General features: G+C 28.6%; 1 protein-coding gene and 1 pseudogene across 1 annotated transcript; one reads left to right on the forward strand and one right to left on the reverse strand.

Moving 5' to 3' along the window:
* Positions 1 to 19451: 19451 nt before the first annotated feature.
* On the reverse strand, positions 19452 to 20210 carry LOC113374694 (annotated as a pseudogene).
* A 457-nt stretch (positions 20211 to 20667) lies between these two features.
* Positions 20668 to 22056, forward strand: LOC113374695 (longitudinals lacking protein, isoforms H/M/V-like). Its single transcript, XM_026614670.1, has one exon. The coding sequence runs from the start codon at positions 20668 to 20670 to the stop codon at positions 22054 to 22056; it is 1389 nt and encodes a 462-aa protein (XP_026470455.1).
* The last annotated feature ends 4763 nt before the right edge of the window (positions 22057 to 26819 follow it).

A 26819-nucleotide genomic window follows, 5' to 3' on the forward strand; every position in this document is an offset into this window, starting at 1 on the left:
ATTCTGTATAAAAGGACATATAGTAATTTTAGCGGTTGGTATACGTAGACATTTTAGATTTTATTAAGAGTTATGATTTGATAAAAACGAAAAACATTGAATTAATTACATCTCAATTATTCATGAACTAGTTGAAGCTGAAGTATTTTTTTTTATAATTTTTTTAATTGTATTTGCTATCTGCAGATCATTGACGAGTTGGTTTGGGAAACCTGATGCCCTTAGTACTTGGTTATGAATTATGATTTATATTACTCGATATGTATTTAGAGACTAATGTTCGGATAAAATAGGAGTGTTAAAGTAATAGTATATTGCGGGTCTACGTTTATATGAGTTGGTGGTAGTAACTGTCAAAAAGTACTGTATTAACTGTGCAATTAGGCGTTCTACACATAAAATCAGACCAAAAACCTATATACATTCTTATTTCCTCCAAATTTGATCTCATATCATTCAGAACTTCTTAAGAAGTCTAAAAAATACAAAATTTGCAAGATTATCTGGCGATTTATATAAAGCTTCTCTTCGGCAACAGGATTTTAGTAAAAATGATATCAGCATTTTTTTATTGCATTCCTGGATTTTTTTTTAAATCCAGTTTTTTATAGTTTTCAATCCAGATTTAATAAATCTTTTCAACAATAATGATGTATACATAAATTAATAATGAAGTTAATTTGTTTGCAATATTCTCTTTTGCTTGATATAATTGGACCACTATTATATCAAGAGAGGAGTATCCATATTTTGTGCCTTGCTTGTTATCCCTCTAACATTTTTTTCTGGTTCTCAATCTAGATTGAATAATATATTTAATATAATAAATAATTATATTTAATATATATCACCAATAATATTGTCACTATAATAATGAAGTATATAATTATATGCTCATCTAGCAACATATAATTCAATAATTTAACCCTTAACATTACTGTAGCAGTATTATTTTTTTATCTTGCATTTCTTCTGAAATCCAGTTTTTCAGTTTTAAATTCAGATTATTTAATTTTATTCAATATATCTTCAATAGTTGTGTACAAAATACTAAAGCACTAAATTATTTTTTAATGCCAATATTCTTATTTAAATCAGAGAAGTAGCATTTTTGCATTTTACATTCTTCTTATTCCTAATAAAATTTAATTTTTTTGTGTAGTTTCGAATCCTATATTAAATGATTATAGTATTTGTTAAATATAGATAAAAATTTCGTATGTATAATATGAAACGTAGTTACTATTATCAAAATAATAATAATAATAATTTGATAATTTGATTTTAATTCAAATAATTGGATCATCACCATGGTATGACAAGTCTAGAAACATTTTCTCCCTTGCTGTTTTTCATTCCTTGTAAAATTAAATTTTTTTTATAGTTTTCGATTTATATTAATAAATTATTTTAATTATATATTATTAATAATGAAAATTATTGTATAACATACAAATATCATTAATGATTGTCTAATATTTGCCTATACTTCAAGTAATAAGATTAGTACTTGTTTTATTACTGTGCTGTATCTCTTCTAAAATCTTATTTATTTCCCCAAATTTTTCATTCAGATTAAATAATAATATTCCATACATACCCTCAATAGAGTTGTGGTATGAAATAATAAAGCAGTAAATAGTTCTGTAATTCCCACTATTAATTCAAGCAAATGGATTCTTATTGTGATCAGAGAAATACCAGTATTCTTTTCATAGAGCCTTACAAAATTCACTTTGCTCTTCAACTACTCTTAAGTTTCTATTTCAAAATAAATAAATTATATTACTAATTAATTATTTACTAAATTATTTTATAATATCCAGTTTTAATTCCTTTAATTGCATTACGTCTTTAATTTTATTTTATTATGGTACCACAGACCAAAGCGTTTCTCCAGTCTATCTCAAATCTTCGGCTTCAATTCGGACTCGGTTGTATTGTATTAGGTCAAGCAATATTCTGACACGAATTTCCGTTGATTGGGGGTGGATTCAATCTATTCTTGGGGGTTGTTTCATAGCCAAACTATCCTGTAAGGGAAAACGGTATTAAGTAGCCGGTGTTAGGAAGGGTCTGCCCGCACTAACTACATGGAATCAAACTGGGTAGAGGATAATTTAAAAATGTCGATCATCGGATGAAGGAAAATTTAAAAAATGTAGATCATTGTTAATGTGAATTGGTTAAAAAATAAATATACGAAATGGGATCAAAAAGTGATGAGTTGAACGAGTCAATACATTTTTTTTTTACTATTCCTTCAGCTTCTACTGCATATCTACTTAGCATTTTCTTGGCTAGTAAAAAGGCAAGACATATTTTGTTGTTCCCACTGATTTTGTATAATTCTCTACACTTTTATGAAACATTTATTTTAATATTTGAAAATATTAAAAAATTAAAAGAGACCCCAAACCCATTGAACATAGCATCTGAGAAATAATAGTAGTGTTGTTTTAGATCACGTCTACTCTTTTTTCAGGATAATAATATAGTTTTGCAATTTTTGTTTGAAAATGTAAAAAAATCGTCTTGATTTTATCAGCTCATTACAAAAAGTTGTTTTACGTAAAATTATTGTTACACATAATTTAGGTTAAAATTGCTAGTGATAGTTTATGTACATCATCAGAATTAGTAATATAACATTGGAAATGTATATTCTTAAATTAAAATGATTTAACAATTCAGCTACAAAATAAATGACTTTAATTTAAAAGTCAGTAGTAAAACATATCTGGATGTCTCTATGTAGCAACCATTCCGTATAAAGATTAATGCCCTAAAGGTTGTCACCTTCATGGCCAATATAATAAAACGAAAATACGTCTGAACACTGGCATTGTGCAGCAGCGATGATCAAGCACAAAATAGTAAAGTGAAAATACAAGCACAACTAGCTGTAAGTGAAATTCTGTCTTAAGGCAATTAGGGCATCGTGCCTTAAGGCAAATTGCTGGAACTTCCCGTACCAAAAAGTATTATTTTTTTAAAAAACTATTAACATTTTTGAAAAAAATTTACTTCGAATAAATAAGATTTTTGAGAAACTATAAATTGGACAAAAAATTACATTTTTTTAAAAAAAAATTTTTTTTAATTTTTTTTAAAAAATTTTTTTTTTTTTTTTTAAAAAAAAAAAATGTTTTCTTTATTTTGACATATTTTGTCAGATCTGAACTTGTTTTTCAAAGCAATTGTACTGCTTTAACTGCATAGAGACAAAATATAAAGCGCGTAAGCGTGGCGTCGCTGTCTAACGGGTAAACATTGATACGGAACCAATAGGAAAATAAACAAATTTTATACTTATTGTTAAAATCTCTATAAAATATCTGAAAATTTGATGTGCATATGTCTAATGATCATTTTTTACCGCCAAATGGCATTTTTTTTTACTTTTTTCGTTAGATCTCCGAAACCGCTAGACCTGCCTTTATGAAAATTTGATCAATTCTTTATATTGTCAATACAAGTAAAATGTTTTTTGAATTATTGAAATCGGACGCTCCGTTCTCTTAAAAACTGAGTTACCGTTTTCGGCACTTTTTGCCCCGTATCTCCGGAACGGCTAGACCTGCCTTCGCCAAAAACTAATCAGCACGTCTCCTTATTAATACGAATCGAATGTTCTTTGAATTATTCAAATCGGTTGATTCGTGTTCCCGAAATCGTCGACGAAAATTTGTATCCGCACATACATACACACACGTACATACATACATACATACATACATACATACATACATACATACATACACACACACACACACACACACACACATACATCAATGTTCAGAAAGCTCTGAAACATAAAGATATATAAAAATTTTCATTTTCGATTTTTTTGCGATTACTATAACTTACCCTACGGGAAGTTAAAAATATGTTTCCAATTGAAAATAGCCCATTTTGAGCATTGCGGTGTGAAATGGCAATTGGAAATTGATTATAATTAATGTTTGAAATCTCTGACACTATTCTTCTTTGTAGTGAATTGGATTATTTCTTATGATTTATTGGATATTGTTAAATATTTATAGTTAAAGCAACTAATTCTTAAGAAATAGAATTAAAAGTAATTCACGTGTTTCAGTCAATTAAATTTAAAAAAATAGTGAACGCTCATTAACCTCCATAACTTTGAGTATTTTAATTTCGAGTTCCAAATTTTACAAATCTTGGAGATTATTTTACATTATATAAATTTTTGATTATAATTAATGTTCTGACAATATTTTGACTAACTTTACCCATATGGACTGCACTTTAGATTTCTGCTTTAGGGAAGGTATTGGTGGTCATTCTGTAGTTCCCTCAGCACCGTTAGATCGTTTGTGTTATCAGGACGGCTGGACAATATATATATATATATATATATATATATATATATATATATATATATATATATATTCGAACATTGTACATGTGCGTTTATGTCCAAGGGGTTTGTAATAGCTCGAAGGCAATACAGTTTTATGGATGTTGTGCTATCAGTATCGGCCTTAATTGATTCTCCAAAACAAACTTACATGACCAAAGCACTGGATGAAATTCAACTAATTGTGAAATTCTTGAATTAGATTAACAGGATAGAGATATTATATATATATATATATATATATATATATATATATATATATATATATATTGACGCTTAGCAACTATGTAACCCAGAAAATCTATCAACAATATAAGAATTACTAAAACCAAAAGAGAAGCCTATTTTATAAGATAAGCAAATCAAACATATAAAAACATAGATATACAATAAAAAGTGATAGTAACAGAAATAAGAATAATTTATCTGCATGACTAACACGAGAAAACCGACTCAATATAACAAATACTTCCTACCCTAATATCTTATACGAAACAAATTATTGAATGATCAAATCGATTTTTTTCTTACCCTTCTTCAGTATACACGAATTTCTATATTGATATCCATGTGGCACAATATTTATTTTTGTGAGGTCCTCCTAATATTGGTGGACCAATATTGCACCAATTTTATTTCGTTATGTTAACATTCATCAATATCATTGTTGTTTCTTATGGTTTTTTATTTTAATTGATTATAATGCAGAATTTCAAAATAATATAACCATAAATATTCACTTTCCTTCTAATGACCTCCATTTTGAAATAGTCAATTCGTTAATTTAATTATTTTTAATTTTGCGTGGTAAGTGATCAATTATTATCGGTTTTGTGATAGATTTTCTCTGAGTTTCGATTCAGATTTTCTTGAGCTTATAGTAGAGCTTACATTTTTTAACGGATCTTAAAGGCCTCATTATTATTAACCCTTTCCACTTGCGAATTCCGGAATTTATATGCATTTTTCTGCCAGAGCGGCCGCATCCGAATTGAAAGGGTTGATAGATGTCCACCCCTAACAATATTGTTTTGGATCAATCAACTTAACTTTATTTTTAACTTCACATTTGGGTTAGTTATTACGTATAATCGTCCTAAAATAAAAATGAAAATTTTTGCATATCTTCACGTTTCAGTGGTTTCTGAATATTGTGGCATGCCTTAAAAAAAATGCGTATGTTTATGTATATTTATATGACCAACCGATTTGAATTATTTAAAAAGCAATCGATTTCTATTGATAGTGAGACGTGCTGATAAGTTTTTGGCAAAGACAAGTTTAGACGTTTTGGAGATAAGGAGCTAAAAATGCAAAAATTGGCATGTTTTGAGAAAACAAATCATTTGATTCTGATAATTCTAAAATCATTTTGCTTATGTTCATATTGTAAAGAAAGAAACGATCAGTTTTTGGGGAAGACATTTTTTTCAAAATTAAAAAAAAAATCATAATTCTTTTTGAATATTGAAAATTATTCGACTTCTAATTTTATTTTTAACTAATACGTGAAAGCTCACTTATATATTTTAAATAAATATTAACTTTGCATTCCAGTTTATCCTCGAATATTTCATTACGGTACGAGGAGTTCTAGCAACATGCCTTAAGACAATATGCCATTCACCACTGGTTTTATAATGCGTTAGTGAAAAGAACATACCACCCTAAATGTTTACTATCCTACCACAAACTCGAAAGGGAAATTGTTTATATGCCACCAAACTTTTTACATACTTAGAGTTACATTTTCTCAAATGTTGATGAATTTTTGAAATTAAATTACTTGTCGTAAGGTCGTAATATTTCAGTAAGTTCTATAAGACCATGATATTAATCGCCAAAAAAAGTTCCATAAAAATCGGCTTAATTTTTTTTCAACAGTTAATTACAAGAAAACGGCTCGGTAGATTTTCATCTAAAACTATTCAGTATCATTTAAGGAATTACATTTAGAACTATATCATTAGATCATATTTTCTTAGTGGACTTCAGTGAACATATAGAGCCAAAGTGAAAGAAAAGTTGTCCCATCACACTTACGTATACGAATTATTGTTATTATTATTAATTTATCCCCCGGTGTGGTCTGAATGTGTGCAAATGAAGCAATTAAAATATCAAAATCGCGAAGAGTGCATTTCCCGCGATAATTTCTGTAATAAAAGATCATGTAGCCGAGTGACTCTATTCTCGGTATTAATAAGAATGTAATCTCTTACTTGCATTGCAAGCGTATAACGTAATCTTAACAAGGCGCAATTAAAAATTACAATGCTAAAAACCAGTTTGTGACAGGCAGTAGCTTTACGATGTAGACCTTACATTATTTTCGTTCGTTTGATATTTAATATCTTCTTGGCATTTGAGCACGATTTATGATTGAGTGAAAAGATGAAAAATCATCTTTTGCTATCACGGAATTCTCAGGATTCACTACTTTGTAAATGGTACGGAATGACAGCATAATTTTTGCCAATTTACATATTATTAAATAGTATTGGATGCCAATCAACAGAGTATGTTATGCAATTGTTGGTAAGTTGCATTTTCTACTTACCTTTACAAATCAACACAGTTATTAAATTCACATAAATTTTCTTTGTATGTATTTATAGCCATTAAGTCGATGAGATCTTAATTTTTATTATTGAAAGTTAGAATGTTTACATTTAATCTTAAGACATCTAGTATTGTGCAATGATGGTAATAACGTGGGTGCAGAAAGTGATAATTTTTTATTAGTTATAATTGAAAAACAATAAATTTATTGTACTAATCACCTTTTGGTGCAAAATGTTCTAAATTTAATACTACTACTATTATACAAATAAAATTGAAAACAATATACAATTAAATTTTTTTTGTAAAATATATACTATATTCATATAGACACATTGATTTTGACATAGATATAATAAATATGATGTTTTCGAAATAGTTGCAATACTTTTAAAATGAATATGCTACATCACATATTTTGTATCATATCATGTATACTACAAAATTAAGAAAATACTATGGAATTGACTATACAGTAGAACTCTAATTATCCGAATTAATGGGGACCGGGACCGATTCGGATAATCAAATATTCGGAGTCTTTTTTTAAAAATTGCCATTGGAGAGAAAAAAAGTTACGTTTTGATATTGCACTATTTTTTTATTGAATTAAATGAAAGAAACATGACATTTTCATATGTTTTAAATACAAATAAAATGTACTTATGTACGAGTTTAGAAATAAAAATCATTGTTCTGTAAACATCTCCGTCAAATCAAAACAAACAATGTGCCTACACTGGCTTTGCTGGTGGAAGAATAATAGCGCACTTGGACTTTTTTTGGACAATTTTTTTTCTGAAAGTGATTCGGATAATCGGCGATTCGGATAGTTGGAGTTCGGATAATAGGAGTTCGGATAATAGGAGTTCGGATAATAGGAGTTCGGATAATAGGAGTTCGGATAATAGGAGTTCGGATAATAGGAGTTCGGATAATAGGAGTTCGGATAATAGGAGTTCGGATAATAGGAGTTCGGATAATAGGAGTTCGGATAATAGGAGTTCGGATAATAGCAGTTCGGATAATAGGAGTTCGGATAATAGGAGTTCGGATAATAGGAGTTTGGATGATTGGAGTTCGGATAATTGGAGTTATACTGTACTTTTAAAATTTGAATAACATGGAAATGACGAATCCTTCGAAATTAGAATACTTTAGAAATGGCAATACCTTAGAAATGACAATAGTTTAGAAATTTAAATGACTAAGAAATGACAATACTTTGGAAATTTAAATGGCTTAGAAATGACAATACTTTTGAAATTTAAATGGCTTAGAAATGACAATACTTCGGAAATTTAAATGGCTTAGAAATGACAATATTTTAGAAATTTGAATGGCTTAGAATTGACAGTACTTTCGAAATTTGAATGACTTAGAATTGACAATACTTTAGAAATTTAAATGACTTAGAAACGACAATTCTTTAGAAATTTAAATGACTTAGAAATGACAATACTTTCGAACATAATTGACTTAGAAATGACAATACTTTCGAAATTTAAATGACTTAGAATTGACAATTCTTTAGAAATTTAAATGACTTAGAATTGACAATTCTTTAGAAATTTAAATGACAGTACTTTAAAAATTTAAATGACTAAGAAATGACAACACTTTAGAAATGACAACACTTTAGAAATGACAATACATTAAAAATTTAAATGACTTAAAAATGACAATACTTTAGAAATTTATATGACTTAGAAATGACAATACTTTCGAAATTTAAATAGCTCAGAATTGACAATACTTTAGAAATTTAAATAACTTAGAATTGACAATGCTTTAGAAATGTCAATAATTTAGATGAAATTCAATATTTTAGAAGTAACAGCAATAAATTAGAAATTCGAAAATGATTAATAAAATAGGTGCAGTATTAATAAAATTGGCTCCATATCATAAATAGGGGTCCAATACTATAAATATGTATCTTATATTATAAATATGGATCAAATATTACTAAAATAAGTGCAGTACTACACTTTCTTAATACATGCACTGAATTACGTGCAATAATATTGAAATTGTTTGAATACTATTAAAATTGGTTCATTATTAATAAATTTCGTCTAATATTAATAAAATAAGTGTTGTACTATACTTTCTACTGACTGTTGTCAGCAGTTTTAAAAATGGATATTTAGTGTAACATTGTAACATTTACGTAAACGTGAATTACTTTTTTAATCTTTTTGAATATTGATCTATAAAAATAAGATCTATACAAATTTAAGTTTTCTGCAAATATTCCATGAAAACATTGCAAATTAATGGAAGTTAACTAATTAAATTTTGAATAATATATGCTTATACAATTTTTACTGCTTGCAAAACAGGTATTTTTGAATTTGATATTTAAGGGAAACAATTTGAAAATGATAACAAATTCCTACAAATCTTCGATAATTGGTTGATAATTTTGGAAGGTTAAAGAGGTTGGAAAACACAGATTTGATGTAGATAATTTAATAAACAGACTTTTAATTTTATATTTAAAGGAAACAATTTGAAAATGAAAATAGCAAATTTCTACAAATCTTCGATATTAAATTGATAATTTTGGAAGTTTCAAGTGGTTCGAAAATACTGATATGAACTAGACAATTTATTTACCAATATTTTAATTTGATATTTAAGTAAGACAATTTGAAAATAAATATAAAAAATTCCTACTAATCTTTGTTAATTGATTGATAATTTTGTAAGGTTATGATGGTCGGGAAATAGTGATTTGATCTAGACAATTTAGTAAACAGCATTTTAATTTAATATTTAAGGGAAACAATTTGAAAATGAGAATATCTAATTCCTACAAATCTTCGATAATTGATTGATAATTTTGGAAGGTTAAAGAGGTTCGAAAATACTGATCTGAACTAGATAATTTATTAAACAACATTTTAATTTGATATTTGAGGGAAACAATTAGAAAATGAGTATAACATATTCCTACTAATATTTGATGATTGATTGATAATTTTAGAAGGTTAAAAAGTCTGGAAAAACCTGATCTGATCTAGATAATGAACTAAAAATATTGATTTATAATTGAAATAACTAGCCAAATATCAATAAATATTAAGTTTAAAAATAAGATTTTTGTTGTGATATATGAGACTATATTGTAGACAAATCGCCATATTTCACAAGAAAACCGTATATTACAAAAGAATCTCTGGTGGCGATCACATCAGTGATATATCAGAAACCGGAATAATGTAAGCCCAGAAGAACAACAGAAGGATATGAGCAGAAGCCAATGATCTTCATCTGTGGTCAGAGTTGTCATAAAGCAAGATGAGAAATCGTAAAACACAATACACACACCTGGACAACAAACTAAACTAAACACAATACACACATGCGTTAGATAGATTCTCTTGTATTTACAATTAGATATTTTAATTTGTAACTTCTATTTAAAAAAATAGATTTTTCAAATTGTAAGCAATTACTGGAATTTATATCATTTTTTACCAATTATAACCAGTCTCACTAACAATCACTTATAATTTCGACTTTCTTGTGATACATTTTCTGAATGTTTTTTTTCGAACTTAGTTTTTTATAATTATCGAAAATTTTACTGTGAAATTTATAGTTCTTACATGGGCATTTTTGCGTTTATTTTTTTGGATCTATTTTGAAAATATTGTAATTACTTCATATATGTTGAAAATATTTTAAAAATATTGACATTATTTTAAACATTTGAAAAGATTACAAAATTATTGTTTGGGCTAAATCGGCAAGACCGTTAATACGTTATAAATTGATGAAAAAATTGTATTGACCTTTCTGATGAAACTTTATATAGTGGAAATGAAATCCTGAAATTTTAAATACAAATTGATGAAAAAACTAATGCAGCAACTTGGTTTATCTATAAATTACTATTACTTTTGATTTTATAATCAAAATTTCAATTTTTATTAAGTCGATCATTTTTCCATATATCTGAAGGTAATTCTCATATTCAGGTTATATAATAATAGAAGATTCAGAATAATATTATTAGTACAGTATCAGTTTTTTAAATTTTACTTATGTATTTTTATTGCAAGAAAAAAGTTTACAGAAACATTAGTCTTTCCCACCAGACTTCTCTAGTTGCAGCCTCGCCCTTAAATCTCCATCACTACTACCCGTCTCCGATTTCACTCCCAGTATTAGATATGTAAATCATATTTTAGTTTAATTTAATTTTCTTAGTCACCGTGTTACCCGGAGAAGAGAACAAAGGTCTAAGTCAAAAAACAATAAATCAGACGATGAGGTACGATCTCCGTGTTAAATAATCTCACGTCTTCATATACGAGCGATAGCGTCTGCTAATAAAATACTGGTAGTTCACCATCATACTAAGAAACGATACCCGGAGGAGAGAAGTCGCTAAACTGCTTACTATGTAGGATTTCATATTTATCCAACAAATAAAGCCATATGTTTTTTCACCAAGGAGTGATATCTAAACGATTTTTCACAATTTCTTCCAATATTTTTTTGTTCTCTAAAATCATAATAACATAAACTATAAGATCTTACATGATGTATCTTGATTGCCTTGATTTTCAGGACAAAAAAAATCTAATGGTTCATATAAGTTTAGGTATTTCGATATATCGCCTTTGGGGCATCCATTAATCACGTGAGCCTTAAATGAGAAGGGGGAAAGGAGTTGATAAAAAAAATTAGGAAATATCACGTGGGGCAAGGAGATTCTAGTGAGATATCATGTGTAAAAATGTTCCGATGTGTACATATACTTGTCTCAATAAAAATTAAAATTTAGTTACATTTAAAATTCTAATTGTGTTAAAAGTACATCACAAGGATAACCAAAAAGTTAAGTTTTGTCACATTCTGGCAACTCAGTACATCTGGGATAACAACTACAAGGTTTGACCATCAACCCAGCGAATTATAAAACAAATTTCAGAAATCTTCATTGAACCATCAACTTCTATTTTGTTTAATTTTGTTAATAAACTTGTTGATTATAACAAATCAGACTGAAATGTAGAAGGTATACCACATTATTAGCACAACAAGTTTATAAATAAGCTGTCTATGGCACTGAGAAAAAAAATCTTTTTAACTTCTCGTAGGGCAAGTTATAGTAATCGCAAAAAAATCGAAAATGAAAATTTTTATGTATCTTTACGTTTCAAAATCTTCTGAACATTTTGGCATACTTTAGAAAAAATGGATGTATGTGTGTGTGCGTGTGTGTATGTATGTGCGGATACAAATTTTCGTCGACGATTTCGGGAATACGGATCAACCGATTTGATTAATTCAAAAAGCATTCGATTCGTATTGATAAGGAGACCTGTTGATTAGGTTTTGACGAAGGCAGGTCTAGCCGTTCCGAAAATACGAGGCAAAAGTGCCGAAAACGGTAACTCCGTTTTTAAGAGAACGGAGCGTCCGATGTCAAATTTTCATAAAGTCAGGTCTAGCGGTTTCGGAGATCTAATGAAAAAAGTGAAAAAAAAAATGCCATTTGGCGGTTAAAAATGATGATTAAACACATGCACATCAAATTATCAGATATTTTATAGAGATTTTAACAATAAGTATTTTTTTTTTTTACATTTCTATGGGTTCCGTACCAATGCTTATGCGGCACTTGCGCGCTTTAGCATTTCGTCTCTATGCAGTTCAAGCAGTACGATTGCTTTGAAAAAAAGTTCAGAATTTCCAAAATATGTCAAAATGAAGAAAACATTTTTCTTTTCAAAAAAATTTGTTATTAAAAAAAATTTTTTTTTTCAAAAAAGTAATTTTTTGTCAAATTTATAGTTTTTCAAAAATCTAATTTTTTCGAAGTAAAATTTTTTCAAAAATGTTAAACGTTTTTAAAAAAATAATAATGTTTGGTAGGGGAAGTTCCAGCAATTTGCCTTAAGGCACGATGCCTTAATTGCCTTAAGACAGAATTCCACTTACAGCTAGTTAAATTATTGTTCATACAGAATATTATCATACTTGAACGCCCAGTGGATTAGAATTCGATTGAGACTTTCTAAGTTGTGCCAAGAAATTTGCTGATGTTTCATAGTGAAATAAATACAAATATATATAAACGAGTAAAAATTGTTTATTATGAGTCTTAAGATAAATGTAATATAAGTTTCATCCATATTCTCTTCGAAATGATCCCTGTCAAAGGATATCGCCGCCCTGTGAAAAAGTGACTAAGAACTGGTTTGATTATGACATGAGTTGGTTCGTTTTATCTCAAGCGAGCAACAAAGAGCATGTTCTGACCATTCTCCATAACTCACGAAACTCACAATTGATAAGATTGTTAAAATTATTTATTAACCGGATTGCACAACGTTCTTGTACTCGTACTTTACCGACATTTTATCATCTCTTCGCTATCTTTATTTGTTTGCCGAGAGACGACCTCAACGGACGACCATCCGAGTGGATAGTTTTTGATGGTAATAGAAATATGTAAAATCCAGAGAACAGTAAATTTAATATTTTCTGCCCAAATGGCCAATCTGCGCTTTTTTTACCAACGTCTTAGGGTTAATCTTATTAATCCGTATTAATCTTTTATTAACTTCCCTTATGGTAAGTTATAGCAATCTCAAACATCAAAAATGAAAATTTTTGAATCTTTACGTTTCGAAGGTTTCTGAATAATTTGGCATACTTCAGAAAAAATGGATGTGTGTGTGTTGTCTTCGAATACAAATTTTGGTCGATTCCTATTGATAAGAAGACGTGCTGATTAGTTTTTCGACAAAGCAGTTCTAAATGGCCAAAAATGGTAATTCAGCTGCTGTAGGTCATCACCTATACTTATTGTTCAATTTTTTGTCAAACTGTTCAGAATGACTTCGAACATTGATTTTCTCTAAAATTACTGTAGGTAATTATTTTTGATCGTTGTTCTTTAGATTCTGCTATTATTTTTTTAATTTTTTTATGTGATGTTTTCAAAGTTAGGTACAAATATTTGTCTTTATGAACTTAAACATAGTATGTACATATATATAAATATGTGTGTGTGTTCATTTAGAGTCCGTGGGATATGATCCTGAAGAATCCTGTTACATTAAAAAAATGTGTAGTACTTTAAATAATATAATTTTATCTTCCACTCGTGTGAGAAACATATTATAGAGTTAAATATGAAATATGTAATTTACAGAAACACGAACAATATTATTTAATTTATAACTTACTGGACAATAAGCTTTATGTATTTATTCAGCATAATTATTTAAAAAAAATCATCTATACTTTTTGAATTGAACATTGATTTTTGAATTTAGAAATTATTATACAATATTGAATGTATAATTAATAGAAGAGTATGTTGAAATAGCCATGTTTCTAGATTTTTGATTGATTTTTCTATTGTTTCGCAAAAAATGTACGATAAATATATGTTAGTTTCTCCTGATGCAATTGATTGCGTCTAACAATAAGAATAAGAGTTAGTCTTAGAATTAAAGCTACATTTACAAAGCTAGTTTTTTTTAAACCATTTAAATTTATTTGAATTATTTTTTGATGTTCCAATCTTTTTATTGATCACGTTCAGAACCCTCTCAAAATTCCGAAAACGTAGCTGCTTTCGTAAATTTTTGAGTTTTTTGAACATTTTATGCAAATTTAAGGGATAATTCTCTGGTAAAATAGAACTGTTATGGCATCTCGGTCCTATCTTTATATGAATTGGTAGCAAAAACTGACAAAAAGCTATGTATATGCTGTGCGATTGAGTGTTTCACTCATGAAACCTAACTTCACGTATGTGTTACCAATGAGACCTTAGAAAGCTGCACTAATGATAAAATTGTTAATTGAAGTGTCTTTAGTAGGTTAGGTTTTATTTGTAAAACGCCTGATCGCGCAGCAAATTCATAGCTTTTTCAACAGTTTTTACTACCAATTTATATCAAGATAAGTCCCTAACATAGCGTTGCCATTATATTTCTATTTTATCGGAAACTTATCCTCTTAGTCTGTTTTTCTTCTTCCACAGATTTTTTAATAGCTGCATTTCGTATTTCTTATTTCTCATGATTTTGCCCAACGTTTATTGACTTGATCTATCTATCTATAATTTTATATCATTTCAGTGTGCAAAACTTTTTATTTTTCTCGACTTTTTGCCTGCAGTCGAATCGTTTCGTGTAGGTAGTTAGTTCGCCATTTTGTTGAACGTAACGCCACAATATTTACGATGTACGTGTCCCGTCTACTTTTCTGACAGAACAGAAGCAAACAAATCGCTATTGTTATATATATATATATATATATATATATATATATATATATATATATACAGCTATAACATAAATTTGTATGGTACCTAATTCACTCTCACAAACTGTCTTATATCCATTATTATGCCATCTTTACATTTTTAACCTCCTGTAGGGTAAGTTATAGTAATCGCAAAAAATCGAAAATTAAAATTTTTATATATCATTACGTTTCATACGTTTCTGAACATTTTGGCATACCTTAGACAAAATAAATGTATGTGTGTGTATGTATGTACGGATACAATTTTTCATCGCAGATTTTGCGAACACGGAACAACAGATTTGAATAATTCAAAAAACATTCGATTCCTATTGATAAGTAAACATGCTGAGTAGTTTTTGGCAATGATAGACTCGGCCCTTTCAGAGATAAGGAGCTAAATATGTAAAGAATGGTAGTTTTCGAGAGAACAAAGCCTTCGATTGGAATGATTCAAAGAGCATTTCGCTTGTGAATAAATAATTAGTTTAAGAAGACTAAAAAATATCCCAAAATTTCAATTTTTTTTTTAATTTCCAATTGTTTATTAAATATCCTAAAATGATTCGAATTTTAATTTTAACTATAGTTAATATTCTGAAACTCTCCTAAATACCATTAACTACAAATAAATAATTTTAACTTTATAATTCACATATAATTCTTGGAAATATTCGATAAGTTCTTTCATTATAGATTCTCTTGATCCAGTTTCATTTACATTTTATGTAAACATATATAAACGTCATCGATCAGTTTATAAGCCTTTATATTTTGTCAATAAAATACGAATAATGAAAGTTACAGTATTCAAAATAATCTATAATTTGAAATCATTTAATATTCCTTGAATATTTTCATTACGGTACGGAAAGTTCTAGTAACTTGGCCTAAGACACGATACCATGCACCCCACTAGTTTTTTTTTTAGCTAAAATTGTTCTTTCTGCAATCAATTCATAAACTATGTAATGTTTGTCCACATCGGAAAATATTTATACAATGAGATAACTATTCGAATCAGTGATTGAGCAAAAATCAATTGATGCAATTAAAAAAAATAAATTTAAAACATCTAGTTTTATCGATGGTAACCTTTACGTCGCCAATATCTACGAATTGAAGCTTGTTTAAGCTTTTCAATAATCTTATTTTGATTCAACTAAAAACGTTCACAAAAAATTAGTCAGACAATCGTTAAGAAAAATCATTGGACTACTACAACAACGACTACTATGTTACGATTTAAGAATTTGTGAAAATAGGGTGAAAATTTAGAGTTATGTGCATTTTAGCATTTCTGCATTTACAGTAATCAAAATAAAGAAAATTCATCCCAAAATTTATAAAAAGTGTTATGCGTGAATAACCCTTGATAAAAAAAAACTTTTTTTAAGTAAAGGTTTTTCATTGGCTTAAGATGGTCTGAATATAAATTCGGTGAGAAACAATCCGTAACTAAAAAGAACAATTTATAAAAATTATTGGATTATTAAAATGACTAGTACAAAGTAGAGGTTTGTGATAAGAAGGTGGTCGTATGTATTTTTTAATTGCAAATTACACAAAATTATTTTAAATTTTGTGTAATTTTAATTATATTAAGATAATAAAAGATATTGATCCATGAGAAAATCTGAAGGGTTGACCAGGTCTTACTATACTTTGGGATTTGGAAAATATACGTTGGCCAATTTTCTATCATACTGAACGTAATTATAAAATTTCTTAAAAAATGATAAACCGTTTGGGAGGAGTATTGCGAAAAACACCATGACACGAGAATGTATGTATGTATGTATGTATGTATATATATATATATATATATATATATATATATCATGATCAAATACTTAAGCATTTATTTGACTATGCAGATGCAAAGACAGAAGACAAAAAATTTGTTCTTGAACTCTGCGTACAAACATGTCAGTCATCTTTTACGAAGAAACGGATTCATATCACGGCCAAGATTTATTGCGATTTTGCATTTTCTTGAATACATATAGCAGATATTCCAAATTAAATCATAAGGTAGAGCCACATTTTTAATAAAAATAAATATTACTGGTATGTTAGATGAAACCTGCTAGGTGCTCAAATAATAGATTGATTAAATTTGTAAACACAGTAAGAAATTTATATAGAATGAAATGTTAAGTTCTACATAATTCTTATATGTTACAATTAGCCTCAACGTTTTGTTTTAACTAACCCTAGGTGTAATTTTTTTTTATAATCAATAACAATTTCTGCAATCACAAAAATTGTTACACATTTTCCAAGGTAGATATATGGAACCAGAATAAACCGAAATTTTGTGATAAATTAATTTTAAATTACCTGTCAAAAATGACTGACCTGCACTGATCTGTTTACGATTTATATGTCAAATAGAGACAAAAAATATTTTAATATAATTTAAAAATTAACATATCTTATAAGATCCTATCGAAAAACGCATATTACTAGTTACCCCTGTTACAAACACATTCCATAATTTAATTTTTTAAAGATTATATTACTTTAAAAAATAATGAAGATGTTCAATCGCTTGTGATTCTTTTTTTTATTAATAAGCAGCAATCAAAATTACATATAATTCCATAAGCTATTCTGATATGATTTTTTTTTCTGTAAAAAAGAGATTATTATCAAATAGCATTATTGACCATAGTAATGTATATACATTACAAAATCATGTCTTTAAGTTCAATGAAATTTTTTTCTTATTTTCCTCTTTAATTCAATTTAAATTAAACTAAAATTGTTCATTTTGATTTATGACTTAATATATATTTTGTATTGTATTATTGCACTGTTAAGAGAATTCTTATTTATTTTGTGTTAATTTTATTAACTTAAAGCTTTTAAAATATTGCATATTAATAAATAAATTCTTTATGAAAAATATCTTAATTTGGCAAATTCTTAAAAAAAAAAACAGGGAAAAGTTAGTCACATGACCCAACCGTATGAAATCTGAAATATATTAATTTGAACATGTGAGGAGCAATTATACTTACATCATAGACCTGCCTTTGGACTTTTCTTTTATTTTCACTATATTTTCTGAATAAATATTTGGAAATCACTGCATAAAGTCGTTCGCATTTGCGTACGTTTTCTGATTCGTTCACATCGGACAATAAGTAAGAAAAAAAATGTAAAGGTTAGATTGTTATGTTGCGAGTTTAATTGTCTACATTTCTACGTTTTCTAGAATTAATAAGCAGAATATTATATTACACTTATAACAATAATTGCAGACGGAATATATAACTTGATTTTAATGGAAATTTTCTGTATTGTTACAGTAATTCAAAAATTTTGCCTATTCCTTTGGCTAATTATTATAATATAGTGTTTTCTGAAAGTTTAATTGAAGAATAATTTCGTAATCAATTTAAAAATTAAATACTTATAACTAATTATAGCCAAGCAGGCAAAAATACATATATATTATTAGAACTATTTTTCGATGCATTTTATAACTTTTGAGTGATATTTTCGAAATGGCTGAATCTGCTTCGGTCACAAATAATCAGCACATTTTTTTATCAATGGAAATCGAATATTTTTTTGTATCATTTACATCGGTTGAATCGTATTTCGGAAATCGTCGACAAATATTTGTATCCGCACACACGCACGCACACGCACGCACGCACATATGCAACCACTTTTTTTAGGTAAGCCAGGATGTTAAGAAACCATAAAATGTAAAGATTTATAAAAAAAAATATTTTCGATTTTTTGCGATTACTATAACTCAACCTACAAGAAGTTAATGAAAAAAAATTGAATAAAAATATGTAAAATAATTATATATATATGATAAATATATGAAACACATTATATGAATTTAGAGTTCTGCTGTGTAATTGTTGAGATCAAATTCATCAATGGGGGAATCCATAGATACCTCATTGTAATCCTCCTCTAAGGCCGAGAGACCATTTCGGGTCTCGTTAAATCTGCTCTGTTGCATTCCTTCATTTAAGTACCATTGCACAAAAGATTTTTTTGCATACATCAGGTCAAATTTTTTGGTCAATTTACCCCAAGCACGTTGAATAGCTGGTAGTATTTGATAACATACACACTGCTCTTTGAATTGACTTGAAATCACCTCCGGGAAGGGCTGTTGGTGGCCTACTATTTATGCCAACTTTATAACCGGTAGGGTACCAATCAACAAATCGGATGCATTTTTTTCTTAAAGAATAGTTATGGCAGTATTTATATCCTTTTGGTATGACATCTCGACGATAGAGCATATAGCAAGCCATATATTTACCTCTTCCTGTATAGCATTTTATCATTTAATTAGTATCGTTAAACAATTCAATTGTGATGTTTTTGTCCTCCATTTTGTCTTTATAAACTTTACCAGCAGAAACAATTGGAGCCTATAATGATAGAGGAAAGTGAATTTTTGGATAGTCTGGAATTCAGCTAAATCAACGTCTAAAACTTTAAATCAAAACTCAAAACAAAGAGAAGCAGTGATTGATGAAACCACTTGGCGAATCAAACGGTTCAAATTAATTACTAACTTGGACTGACAAATATCATAAATAGCTTCATTATCTACAATAAATGCTACATCTGCTGCTGCAATAGTTGCACGTGTAGTAAAAATGGCATTGTAGGTTTCAGCCTTTGAAACCTACGGGGCTTGATATGCTGGTACTTGAAATTTACATTTTTTTTTGGAAAGTGTCATTGGGTCTTTGCATTAACAATTATGAAAACCTAGATCCAGTACCACATCCAATAGAATAAAATACAAAAAACCTTGTTAACCTGTATATTGTTCAGTGAGCCTGCGCAAGCGATCCATAACATTATCTTTGGCATCTCTGTTGATTAAGTAGTGACCGTGAGTGTAGTTATTGGCAGCATTTTCTTTATCCCTTATCAGGTTACTTTTTTCAAACATGTGTCTATATTTTCCTACTAGAACTTCATCCATAACCGCTCTCATTGAAAAATGAGGTATAGCAATTATCTGTTTGCAAATTCTATCTTATACCAGAATCAACTAATATACCACTTGTTTCAATACCGTATTCAAGACAATAGAGTTCCAATGTCGCGTTCACTATTAGGACTCCAGCTTGGCCAACGTGTGTACTAATTGTGAATTATCGTGAATCTACTCGAAATTTTGAAACTCATAAACGAAGGAAACTATTGAACTGAAAAATGCTAAAAATTTTGACATGATTGTTTGATACATATGGGCCTACTTTGTTAATTTTTTTCCGCTTATACTACTGACAGATTTCAAATATGTCAGTAGTAAAACAAATCAATGTAAGCTTGATTGTTTAGCTCGGATGAGTAGTCCTCAAATATAATGTAAAAATAATTAGTTTTTTTCGTAATTAATTTAAAGTGTGATAGTACTTAATAGAAATTTACGCAAGATGGAAAACAGTGAACAATTTTGTTTAAAGTGGAAAAACCATCAGTCGACACTGATATCACAGTTCGACTCTTTACTAGAAAATGAATTCTTTGTGGATTGCACCTTAGCAGCTGAGGGAAAATATTTGAGGGCCCACAAAATAATTTTATCTGCTTGTAGCCCATATTTTGAATCCCTGTTGAGGCTTCAATATGACAAACATCCTGTTTTTATTTTAAAGGATGTTAAGTACCAGGAACTGAAGGCAATAATGAATTATATGTACCGAGGCCAAGTGAACATAAGGTTTGATCAAGTAGAAGCATTTTTAAAGGCCGCTGAGATGCTGCAAATTAGAGGCCTCTCAAATAGTGGGACAAATAAAGAGAATCAGCGTGTAACTAGTTCACCTCTTCCTGTTTCTACAAAATCTTTCAGTCCTACTATTAGTGAACCAATAGTCGAACTTCCCCCGCGTGATGATGACGTAGCGGATCAAAATACACCTGCCAATAGGGAAACCTCCTCTAACCCAACTTCTAGGAAACGAAGGAAGAGTAGGAGGTATAGTAATGATGTATCTTCCGTATTACCTGATAATCATGAACTCAGTCATTTAAGTAGTTATACAAAATTTGTCTCTCACCTCAATGAACGTTCAATAAACCGCACCAATGTAACGGATATGACTGAATACTCTTTAGATGTATTCCAGTCACCCTCTAAAGAATTGAATGTTCCTATTATCACAGAAGTACGAACACTAGAAAGTAGTGAACTAATACTTCAACCCACATCCGAATATGCTGATGCAAGATGCAATGACTATATTATAGACCTAACACTTGATGACGACGATATGGATGATATGGTCCAATCACAAGCTGGACCCAGTCATGGTGGTGAAGGATCCAGTCAAGATTTTGCTGGATGGTACAATATAGGCGAGGGTAGGACGCAAGATGAAGTGTTCATGGCAGCACAGGACGCAGCGGCAGAACATCGTGACCAGTCACAAGCTGGACCTAGTCATGGTGGTGAAGGATCTAGACGAGGTTTTGCTGGGTGGCAGAACGCAGCGGCAGAACATCGTAACTCACCAGATCTCCTGATTGTTGGCAGTATTGGATCGTCGTTAATAACTAAAAACATATCGATAGACCAGGGAGGCTACAAAAGTGATCCACCATTCTTTCAGTATGATATTGAGGACACGGCAAGCTACCAAAGTGGTTCACCAACTTTTCAGTATGATATTGAGGACACGGCAGGCTTGGGATTTGAAATGGATCTTGAATATTACGCAACACCAGCGATAGAATACGGAGAGGTTGATGAGAGGGTCATCAGGAAAAAGCTTAATAAACCTAAGAAGTCTAACGGCCCAACAGGGATAAAGAAATTTTGAATTACTGTTGTTCCTGTAGCCTAAAGAAAAAATTTAAAAATTAAATTCCAGCAGCCAATGAAATAGGCTATGCAAATATCCTTGAAGCCTTACTATGGTTAGTTACGAACTGTCATGAGAAACTTATTAGTGTATGATTATAAAATTTTATTTTCCTGTATTTCCTCATTTTGATGTAGTTTCATTTGTGAGTTCATTGTGAGTTAGTAAATAATATTTATTGAACTATTATGTTCAATAACAATCAACTATTACTTTAATAAAAATATTAAAGTAAAGATCACTTATTATGTAAAAAAACAAAGTTTTTATTCTAATTTATTAAATGAGAAAGTGTGGACGATGTGTATTATATATTATTATTGTAAAGATAAAAACATATTCTTGTTTAAATGTTACAATTAACATTTAGGCTAAGTATAATATGTGTAGGTAAGAATTTACCAAATTATATTGTATTTTTGTGTTATATTAATGAAATATTTGGGATGCTTTAGAACTTAAGTTATAACAATTGTTAAAACTCATAAAATTTTAAATGTAGCTTTATATATATATATATATATATATATATATATATATATATATTATGGTGGAAACATTTTTGTTTAAATCATTTACGCTTAATTTAGATATCTTTTACATTGCAGATATTTCGAATGTTATTTCATCATTTTATAAATTGCTTGTGACTAACAATGTTATTATCGTTAAGGCATATTTTTTCATATTTTGTTTTTGGTTTCCATTACACTTAAAGATTAAATAAAATTATTTTAATTGTAAAAAAACAGGTAATTCTTGTTAAATTTTGCAATTTAATTTCAGTTTTCCGACAATTACAACATTAGTTGAATAACCTGTACGTTTAAATAATATAAATCAGAAAAAAATATCATTAAATTTTATAAATTATTTCACCGATTGAGAAGAGTAGTACAAGACCACCAATCAATGTACAAACACTAGTAGCTAGTAATAATTTAAAAATTTAGAAATATATATTTAAGTTTATTAATAATGCTAAAATTAATTTATAAGTTAATTATTCAATAAGAATTTGTAGTAAACAATTGTATGAATGGCATCTGGCCTTATGATGTACGTCAAAAGCCAATAAATAAAATAAAAGACCATTTAGTTCAGATAGTAAAGAAACTATAGTAAGTAATGATATAAAAAAATATCGAAAAACAAACCAAATTATAGAACAACATTTGATTTTATAGAGTGTAAAGACGTGAACAAGAATAAAAATCGAAAACATGCAAAAAGTGCAAAAAATTAAATGGAATTATTTAAAATCCAAATTCCTTTTACACGTACAAAATGTAGATGAGTACTAAATTATTTTATAATAAACTCATGTTTGTATTTTACACTTCATAAAATATTTTAAAAACACGTAAAATAAATTCAGTATTTTTTTTTAAATTTGATGCATTTTAAATTATGTTAAATCGACTTGGCAACTTCAAATTTTATATTGAATCTAGTTGTTAATTTTGAAAATGGGCTAACTTAGTTTTTGATACAAAACTAAGATTATTCATCTAATAATTGCGAGAAGTTTATTAGAAACTATAAATTTACCACTTGAGCAGAAAGACTCAAGTCATATGCGTATATTATTAAATTCATTTTTTAAAGTCAACGTCCTAAACGTATATTTTTAAATTAATTAAAACGCAAACTCTTAAATTTCTCTATTTTAAGACAAATGCACTTAGGCCATTTATAGGCCAAAATATACAGACACACTTATACTTGCTTGGATACTCATTACAAATTATAAAAGCCGCCTCGAGGATCACCCAAACTCACTTGCACGAAAGAACTTTCTCACAAAATTATCTATCAGGGCAAGATCGAGAAGGAAATTCATGTTATATCAAAATCTGTTAAATTTTCAAAAATTTGCCAATGGTCAGAAGATTCTGTATTTTTAAATGTTTAGTTTTGTCTTAGTTTTATGTCTTGTCTTGAATTTTTGGACAGATGTACAAATTACTATACATTAACAAAAAAAAATTAAAATATAATTATTACTTATTTGTTCAATTATGTAGATTTTAATATGAAAGTTTGGACAGTACTCATTTTTACTACGTTTTTAGTTAGGCAATATAGTTAAATTTTAGTACTGATTTGAAATTCTGATGTCACCAACTACCATCAATATTTTTTAAATGTCTATCTGAAAAAAATTACAAATTATTTATGCATGTAAATTCAAAAAGAGTTCGCAGAGTATATGTTCAAGTCAAGCCTATTATATTATTATAAAAATATTAAATTAGTAGGTATACATTTCATATAATCATAATTATATTCAGTAGTCGTTGTGTAGCTGGCAGTTTATTCGTGTTAAGATAATCAAATTTATGTCCGACATTCGTGAGTTATATTAAATCTGTTTAGAGAAGTGATACGAGCCCACATGGTGGTAGTTTTGGAGTTGGTCACCAAAATAGTGAAAGAAATAGGAAATGTAAGTAGTGGTGCATGGCATCGTGCCTTTAGGGAAATTGGTGGAACTTATCGTATCGAAAACTGGGTTTTAAAAAAGCTCCGTTTTGCAAACTTTGAGAAAATTAGATTATTGAGAATTTTTAAATTTTTGAAAAAAAAAACTTCTGCCTCGTACCTTCAGACGACTGTTTTTATAAAATTATTTCTCTAATAAAAATTACACAAAACAAACAAAATTTTAGGAATGTAATGAAAATCACTTCAAATGATCATTTTTTGATTCAGTTAATAAAGGAAAAATTGTTAACAAAATCAAACTATACATTAATTATTCAAATTTGGTCCAGTCAAATTACCATCGGTCGCAATAATCTCTTTAATATATCAAGAAAAAACTTAAATCAAAGTCGCAGATCAATAAACTTTGTTTAATTTTGATCATTCATATTTTTTTTTGATAATTATTAATGTTATTAGAGTTAATAATCATTTTCTAAATTTTATTGAGTGGAATATCCAACAAATGATCACAAAAAATAACATTTTTTTCCACCAATTCTCCATCACTTGTGGCGTAAACTGTATGTGTATACGTAAAAAATAAAAATTAAATATTTTTTATCTAAAAAATAATATGTAATAAACCATCTCCGGGTAACATATTCATATACAAACGAACTCTTACCCTCTCATTATCTGATGGTACGTGATAAAAATTAGTAAACGGCGAATATGGCCAAATAAAAAGCCGACCAGGTTTTTAACCAAGACAAACGGATTTACAAAAAACGAGATATTTATTTATAAAAATATGCAAGAGTAATTATTGTAGTTTTGTGAATTTTACCGGATAAAAGATAGCTTCAAAAGGCGAGCTTTTACATGGTATTTCTGTTAATTTTTTATTATGTGTTCAGTCAAATTTTTGAAAACTATAGTTCAAGTTAAAAATAGATTAATTTACTTTGATATTGCAAATTAATGAAAAACGCATTTTTTTGCTTTTTGCTTGTTTGCAATATATTCTAAACAAAATGCACGTTTTTCTCTAGTCAAAACTAACAGATTTTATTGTGTCTTATTAGTACTTTTGCAACATAATTTTTTGGAGACTTTTTAGTTCAAAACCAAACTGTTAGTTATATTTCCTTTTTCTATTCACTCCAACTAAAATTCTTATGAAATTTTACCGAGAATCACATAGGTTTCTTACGCAAATGGAATTCTTGAACTTCGTATTATATAGGTTTCTTATTGGAAGCTTGGATATGGTTTCTTATTGGAGCCCATTGGATAGGGTTACTTTGCTAATTTTATCGCTATTATGCTATCGTTATAATATCGTTTTTTTGATATTTGTGCGGATTTTAGGTTAGTTTTTCTATCTTAAAACCTGCAAAATACGCCTGACTGCATAGCAATCACATGGCTTTTGTCAATATTTAGTATGGAAAGTTTTTCATAACATAGCCTTGTCATAACATTGGTCTGTTATGTGGCAAAATCGGTCCATAAGTTTCTATAAGGATAAACTGCGTCTGTATAAATAAATAAAAATTTGATGAAAATAAATTAAATGATGAAATTGTCCTCACTCAGTACGTCCTTAATTACGCTTTCCAAATACCTGAAAATAAGCGCCATCTTCTAGTTTCTAATTTGCCATCACTCTTTAAACTCTAATATATTTCGAATTGTGGATGTTGATACAACTTTGGAACATTAGATACTCTTATTTTAATGACTCCTTAAATAATAAATTAATACATTAAATTACTAAATTAATCTCGATTACACAGATGTGTTATAATATATTTATTCCTAAAAATATTTATTTTCCATCCAACTCGCCTGAAATGCATCTTTACTCCCAACACATTTGGGAGTAGAATTCCCTCGTTATTTCGTTCCTTACTGCGCCGTTGTCTTGATGGCATGCGATCAGGCACATATACGTGATCTGAAATTTCATATTTTCTGAAAAATGACACAAAAATATAAAATATATGTGCGTACTATTTACGCCCATTAACCACACCAGAAAAAGATACAAGTAAAGGAATAGTTTTATGAAACAATACTTATAAAACACAATTTGCTTGATGCTTGAAACGTGCAAATGATTCAGGTGCACGACGTGGAGTTGATAATTAAAATAAATTATAGTAATTTTATTCGGTTTATGGTAATACTCATTAATCTTGGAGTTAGTTTGTTGTTTACGTATACACAAAGCCTATGTTACTAGAATCTATAGTTACATTTAAAATTTTTGTTGTATTTAAAAGTAC

This window comes from Ctenocephalides felis, unplaced genomic scaffold (genome assembly GCF_003426905.1).
Source record: "Ctenocephalides felis isolate EL2017-DRISC unplaced genomic scaffold, ASM342690v1 CF-g0.4_SCAFFOLD_01886, whole genome shotgun sequence".
Lineage (NCBI taxonomy): Eukaryota > Metazoa > Arthropoda > Insecta > Siphonaptera > Pulicidae > Ctenocephalides > Ctenocephalides felis.

Coding starts and splice junctions, on each gene's coding strand:
- LOC113374695 (XM_026614670.1), top strand. CDS start 20,668: ATGGAAAACAGTGAACAATTTTGTTTAAAGTGGAAAAACCATCAGTCG.